Genomic DNA, 8018 nt, shown 5'->3' on the forward strand with positions numbered 1-8018 from the left:
TTAGATTTGAATTTTTTTTTTGAAAATTGTAGCACCATGCCAACATTATTTGCAATAAAGAAGGAATATAATGGGTATTGTACAACTTAAACTTAAAGTCTACATGACGGAAATAGATGGATCATCTTGTACATGAATAAAATTTATATTCCTAATTATTAGGATTGGAGAAATTTAGTTCTAAAAGAGATGCACAATATGCCTTACACTCAACATCCAGATTACAACAAAACAATGCATTTATAAGAAACCAATATTTTTGGCTTGGAATGCTAAATATATATAGCTTAGTATAAAGGTCAAAACACAATTTTTTCAACTACCCCTTTTCTAATAAACTAATTATAAACACATCCTTATAATGCCACAAGTAGATTTAAAAGCATCCAAAACCCCTAGAGAATCACCAAAAAAAATAAAAATTGATTTGTTCACAGTGAACAAAAGCTTTTTACAAAAAAATTGTACTCTAAAATCCTTTTTGAATGGATTTTATCGAGTATCATTCTTTGTTAATGAAAGGGCTTCGAATATTACACAATATTTATATTTTAGATCACTATTCATTTAACTTTTGGGGAAAACATATATATATATATATATATTTCTTTTATAATTTTATATTTCAATAATTTTTTTCTAAACTAAGTAATATATTATGAAATCTATATTTTTAACATAAAGTAATTTATCGAAAGGATAAGAGATCTTGCAACTTATTAGCAGGGCCTAACCCTGAGGGTGACCTCTTGACCTCCCATTAGCACAGTGACCTTGTGATCTCTCATTTGTGAGGTGCTTTTAGCAATGAGAACTCAACCAATTACACTAACCTGAAAGCTTGAATATAACACTAATATACCTGTATTGATACATCTATATAAATTAAATAATTAATAAATATCAAAACATACCTATCAACATAAATATTTATAATAAAATAAAATTAAAATTTAATGAACTCTTTCCAATATAAAATTCCTATCAATATAATTATACATATAAATCATACTTATATAAATATACTTCGAAACATACTTATCAACACAAATATTATAATAAAAAATTTAAAATTTGATACAGTTAAATCATGCTTATATAAATATGCTGGAGTTATCATTTTTATACCCTTAAACAAGCCTATATACAAGGAACTATAAATATCATTATGTATATAAATCATGCTTATATAAATATATGCTGGAATTATTATTTTTGTACCCTTAGACAAGCCTGTACGCAAGGCAAAGTGGGATTAAGTGGGCTTGTACATATCGATGGATCGATGAATCATAATGATAAACCATGGTATTTACAACATATTACAAGAGAAACCATGCCAATGTGGATATGTTTGAATTTTATGTTTTTTCAGACCCTTCAGGCTAGCTTATATGCAGAAAAAGTGGGGCCGTACATATCGATGAATCCAAATTCTTTTACATATAAATTTATACTGGTTCATCATTTTATCATTTATATATATATTTTGTGATATTTTCATCACTATTTAGTAATAAATTATTTCCAAATTAAACAATACAATCTCAAAACTATATTTACACCATATTACAATTTTACAATTCCAAAAGCCACCATGATATTTACAACATATTATAATTCATGCTTATGTATAAACCATGATATTTACACCATATTACAATTTTGCAAATAAACCATGCTTATATGGATATGCTTGCATGATGCTTTTGGACCTTAAAGGCGGGCCTATATGTAGGAAAAAGTGGGGTTGTTCATATCGATGAATCCATAAACACACAGATAATTTAATCTCTCTATGTGCGTGCATAGACACATAGATTTCGCTATCAGGATTTGCTTTGCAGATAAACCATGCTTATATGGATATGCTTGCATGATGCTTTTGGACCTTAAAGGCGGGCCTATATGTAGGAAAAAGTGGGGTTGTTCATATCGATGAATCCATAAACACACAGATAACTTAATCTCTCTATGTGCGTGCATAGACACATAGATTTCGCTATCAGGATTTGGTGTTAAGCAATTCACATAAAATAATGCCCTGAGCAACCTCTTCTTATCCATGTGATGTTTTTAAATCCCAACCTCAGGAATCCCAGGCTTATCCCATTCGATGTTCTTCAAATCTCAGGTGATGTTTTGTCAGGTTAGTGACTCAGCAACCATGATCTCGATCTCTGCAACCAAGATCCCATGAGGACGCACCAGTAAAAAGTAAATCATCTAGTAGATAAAATCTATGACATCAAGCCACCCAAAAAGTTCGTGAGGATATATTCTAATATATTTTGTTATTCTCAACTTCATCCTTATCAGTATGGGCTTTTAAGTGGAGGACATGGTGTGGCGAGGCCATGACGAGCTCCATGGCTTTTTGATGAAACTAACAGTGGCAGGGAACCGGCAGAATCAACTGTTTAAAATCCCAACTTGTTCAAGTATTGGTAATTGGCTACTGCGTTCCTTTTCTCTTCCATGTTACTGTAGAAAAAAAGATTCCAGAGCCCATGAAAATGTCCATCAAGAAGACCGGAGTTATAAATTAGAAACATCAAACATCTTCAGTTCTTGTTCATGGCTATCAAGTCCTTATCAATTGTAGGTTCTTATCAATTGTAAGTTCTTAATAGAAATTAAAAAGAAGAATAAGCTGGCCTAATCTAAGTAGCCTTCTATAGAATAGTAGGAATGGTTTCAATGGTGTTTTTTTTGTGACCAGAAGAATTGAGAATTAGGCTGGTTTCATACTCGCTTAGTGGATTATTAAAATTATTAGTATTTTAAGAAAAAAAAAGGTTGCATAATTGGATGTTGGGTAGGACTAGAACTATAGAGAATCATCATATTTATAAGTTCTTTAGGTTTCAGCAATCTGGAAGCATTGAGAACTCTGAGAGGATGGAAGAGTACAAGTTCTTTGCGTTTCAGCAATCTGGAAGCATTGAAAACTCTGAGAGGATGGAAGAGTTTAATGAGGAGGACATATGGGGTAGTAGTAGTGATCCAGATACCAAGCAAGTTGGTTTTCAAGAAAATGGTTGTCATGGTGTTGCACAGTGCAGATCAATGGGAAAAGAGGGGAACAGTAATATTGATAGGAGATCAGTGAAGATACCTAGGAATGAATCATGTCATGAAGAGAATAGTAGTAAAAGGAAAACAAGGTATGAGAGTTCTGCTCCAGTAACTATCCCTGACTGGTCTCAGATGGCATGGAAGGATAAGAACAGTCAGAATTACTGGGGAAGTCATGTTGTTGATGATAACAGTGATGGTGGAGAAGATAACGATGTCAGGGATTTTGAAAGGATCCCACCTCACGAGCTCATTGCCAGGCAGCTTGCCCAGAGGGAAACGACTTCGTTTTCAGAGTATGAAGGCGTTGGGCGAGCTCTCAAAGGCAGAGATCTCAGCCGGGTCCGAAATGCTGTCTGGATGAGGACTGGTTTCATTGAATGAAATATAATGTAAAGTAGGTTTTTGTTTCTATTTATAGAAATGAATGAAAATTTTCAAACTTAGATTGGCATCCATAAATTTTTTATATTACATGATTTATTCTTTCGAAGATTTTGTATTACATGATTTATTCTTTGCAAGATTTTTGGAAGAGTTTTAGTTGTTTGATTAAATTACTGGCCCATTTCTATGTTTATTACATATATTTTTAATTTAACAGTGACGGCAAAAAAAAAAAAAATCATTATCAAATTCTAAAATATTTTCAAAATCTACCATTAATATAACAAATTACTAACAAAATTTATTCACAACAACGTAACAAAAAAGTCCTAATTTATAACTTATTCACAACAACGTAACAAAAAAGGTCCTAATTTATAACTTAGAAGGAGAATCGCTCAAATCTTATTATGTGAGCGTACGCTGCAGAGCCAATTTTCAAGGCATTTGGCTGGCTGTTGTACTGATCAATTTTTTCTATACATTCTATCAAACAAAGCAGGAAGAGCCTCAATGGATCTCATGTGTAAATGAGTTTACCTAGTTTAGTCAAGAAAATGTTAATAATGGCATTTATGAATATCGCGGAGCTATGGTTTTTCCATACCAGACCTTGTCTACATTGGAATTCGTAATTTCAAAGAGTAATCACAAACTCCATTCAAGATGTACATCTATTTGAGCAAGATTTCCATCAGGTATTCATTTTAATTAATAAATGTATGATATTAACGAATAGATAAATTTGGTTTTATTCTTGAAAGTTTTTGGAAATGTTTTATTTTACATTAAGAAATATCCAAGTGACATTGATAACATTCATTTATATATATATGTTTATTCATTTTGGTTTAATTTCCCATATTACATGTTATTTGAGTTATTTAATTATTATTATTTTTCAATAATTTTAACAATATTATATTATGAAAATTTTTACAGGTATTTGTTTCTTTTAAAATTTATAAAAATTTTAATTAAAAATTAAATTATAATTTATTGAAAATTTATGGAGTTTTCTACTCAATTACTGTAATATCTTTCAAGTACTAAAGTATGAAATCGTTTAACATAGAAATATTTCAACTCCATGAAAATGGTTTTATCATTGACACAATGGGCTTCTACAAGGTCCTTCAACTTAAAGCTCTTTTAATGAAAATATCAAAATGATACTTGTCTTTCTAAGGAAGAATTCAAATCTTTAGGATTTATGTTGTAGTGTTGGAGTTTCTTAACTTGTTATTTTAAAATTTTGATAGCTTGACAATCCCACTTCCTGATTTTGGTTGGATGTATCTTGTCAATATTTATCTTTTAATGTTCTAGTTTAAAAATTCTCCACACCCCCTTAATACCATCCAATATACAATAACAGATTAACTATTTTAAACCTCCTAGAAAATATTTATCCTTTAATGTTCTAGTTTAAAAATTCTCCATACCCCCTTAATACCATCATAAATATACAATAAGGGATTAACTATTTTAAACCTCCCACTATAAACTTACATAATATATTGACATTGGTTTATTAATGAACCTCTGTACAATATTATTGATAGGAGACAGGTGGGAAAGAAATTAATTATTCAATATTAAATATAATATTAAATGAACTACAATCTAACAATTGAGTTGTCTCTTAAAAAAGGGAGGAGTAATAGAAAAGCTCTCTATGCTTAGAGTTGATTTCAAAGAGAAAACAAATATGAAAATTTAGGTAAAATTAAATAATTAAGTGTAAAAGCAAAGAAATTTCATTTTATATGGAAATTTTATTCATCAAATTAGGTGGTTTTTTTTCTTTTTCTTTTTGAATAACATGTAATTTTGGAAAAAAAAGGTTGATGTTATCCCACTATAACACATTGCAAATTACATATGATTAATATAGGAAATATGTAAAGTAGTAAGGATGTGGAAAATAGGAGAGATTAAGTGTGAGTAAGGTGACTTGAAGTAAAAGAACCTAATCCACACTAACAAGTTTGGATAAAATTCCAAATTATGCAAAAGTATTACTTACAAAACCTATTTAATGAACTAACATGAGTAACATGGACATATGAGATGATCATGATGCATACTAGATTTGGTAGATGCTGAAAGAATGAAGAATGCAAAGAGCATGTAGGAAAGTTTGGTATGGGAAGATAACTAGATGCATATGGAAAGATTAATAAAGAGAAATTTTTTTTGGGAAGAGAAAGTGTGGTAGGCTAGAGAGAAGTTGAAACCAATACATTGAAAATCAAAGAGATATATATGTGTTTGGAGAGAAGTTGAAATTAGTACATTGGAAATCAAAGAGATACACAAATTACAATTGGAGAGAAGCAAGAATTATGAAGATGGATTATTGGGACATGTCCATTGAGTTCATTGATATGCTAAAGGATTTAGTGAGAATTATATATTGATGGAAGAAGATGGATCAACTTGGCTCAGAGTGTAATAGAAAAACATTGATAGAAAGAATTCATATAAAATAGTTTTAGGAGCAAAAAATTACTTTAAGTAGAAGATAGAGTGGATGACTACTAAAATCATCACCATCAAGAAACAAGCATACACACCAAAGAAATGGTGAAGAGACTGAGCGTAATTAAGTTAATGCAAAAAAGAAGATGAAACTTAACTAATTTTATTTTAAGATTAAGGAATACAAAGAAAGTTATTTATTTTGAAAGTAAAAAATTCTATTTATTTATTAAAAAACACCTAAAAAATAAAATATAATGTTTATTTGATATAAAAGGAAAATAAGTTAAATTATAAATAAAAATCATATATATATTTGATCTACCATAAAAATAAAATAAATTATAATAAATACATATACAAATATAAAATTTATTTTACAATATAATTTTAATTTTAATTTTTAATCAATAAATCTCTACCATTTAAAAATTATAATTAAACAATTTTATATTTTATGATTTTTTATTTTTCCTATAAATATGTGCTATTCACATTAACAAATTAATTCTAAGTTCAGTCTATTAACTGCTGTTTACATGAGCACGTTAATTCCAAATTGGATCTATTATGCGTAATTATTTATTTTCTCAATAGTTATTGAAATTAGCATATATTTATGTTAATTTTAGATTTAATAAAAAATAGGAGGGATCAAATTTTTCAAGATCTAAAATTTTTTTTGCATGTAAAATTTGAAAAAATATTTTCACTTCCATATATTTGATCCTCTTAACTTTTGGTAGATTTGGAGCTAAAATAGATCTATGCTAGTTTTGAGAAACACACTAACATAATGTTTTAACTGTAACACTTTTTTAATTTTCACTTATTTTATATAATATAGACATAATTAACATTGAAATATTTTATTTATGTTTCACATTCTCCACATCAAAATGTTAATACATGTGCCTTCATATTCTAAAGTAGAGAACATATATCTATAAGATATATTGAATTAGAAAGAACCTATTAATATAATAAGAACTCTTTAGCTTGATGTTAAATTCTTTTACTCAACATGCATATTGAAATATTTGATTTATAATCCATATTAAACTTGTTTTTATTATTAATAATTTTTAATGTCATATATCAATTCCATATTAAAAATAAAATAAATTACAAAGTGAATCATAAGAATTTTTTTAATTTAAATTAATTTATTTTTCCCTATGTAAAATTAATATAAAATTATGTTGTTTAATATGGATATTAAAATATTTTATTTATAATTGACACTAAAATAATTTTTGTTTTAAATATTACAAGTGAATTGCACATAGAATGAATTACACATCATAGAATATAAAATTATTTTTATATATCCTTTTTATATTAAAAAGTGAATTAGAATTCTTACATTTATTTCTTTTTTCTTATTTTAACTTTTTATTTTTAATTTGTTAACCTAAATATTATTTTATTAATTTTAAATGTAATATGACAAAGAAATGTTTTTGGTCTAAATAATTTGTTAATGTCAATATTTTTTTATTAATTTTAAATATAACATTATGGTGCAATATCTCCTTCATATTGTACCATAAAACTCTTTTCTGCATAATTATATCCAACATAAAAATAATAATAACCCATATACATACACATAATTATAATTATAATACAAAGAATAGTATTATAGATAAAACTTTATTTTCATTCATATTTTATATATTTTTATATTATATTTATTTGTTATATTAAAATCAAAAGTACCTCACGACAAGGGTTGAAACCCAACGTCTGTCCCCCGGCGCTTAAGGCTAAGTGGCAGAGAAGGCCACCTAGCTAGTCATTCAATTTTTCGGCAAGGTATGTTAAATTCCCCAATGATGATCACATTAATTCAGCTTGCTATAAGTTCATAATGGCATTGCATAATTACTTGGAGAGGTTAATCACAACTCTAGACGAAAATGGCATCACACGCAACTTGCATCCTTCCTCCGGTCTGTTTGTATTTTTAGGGTGTTGTTTGGCAGGGCATTCGTCAAAGGATGCGATGCATTCAAGTTCATATATGCAAGGATGTCATGCCTGAAATGTTAATGCTCTCTTCCCAT

General features: G+C 28.3%; 1 protein-coding gene across 1 annotated transcript; it reads left to right on the forward strand.

Moving 5' to 3' along the window:
* The first annotated feature begins 2211 nt into the window (after positions 1 to 2211).
* Positions 2212 to 3528, forward strand: LOC149226227 (uncharacterized). Its single transcript, XM_089375242.1, has one exon. It carries the CDS (start codon positions 2812 to 2814, stop codon positions 3460 to 3462), a length of 651 nt encoding a protein of 216 aa, XP_089231368.1. The 5' UTR covers positions 2212 to 2811; the 3' UTR covers positions 3463 to 3528.
* Positions 3529 to 8018: the final 4490 nt, after the last annotated feature.

The sequence above is a fragment of the Pinus tabuliformis genome, chromosome J (genome assembly GCF_031772625.1).
Source record: "Pinus tabuliformis cultivar Carrire ecotype Pingquan chromosome J, CPIR1, whole genome shotgun sequence".
Lineage (NCBI taxonomy): Eukaryota > Viridiplantae > Streptophyta > Pinopsida > Pinales > Pinaceae > Pinus > Pinus tabuliformis.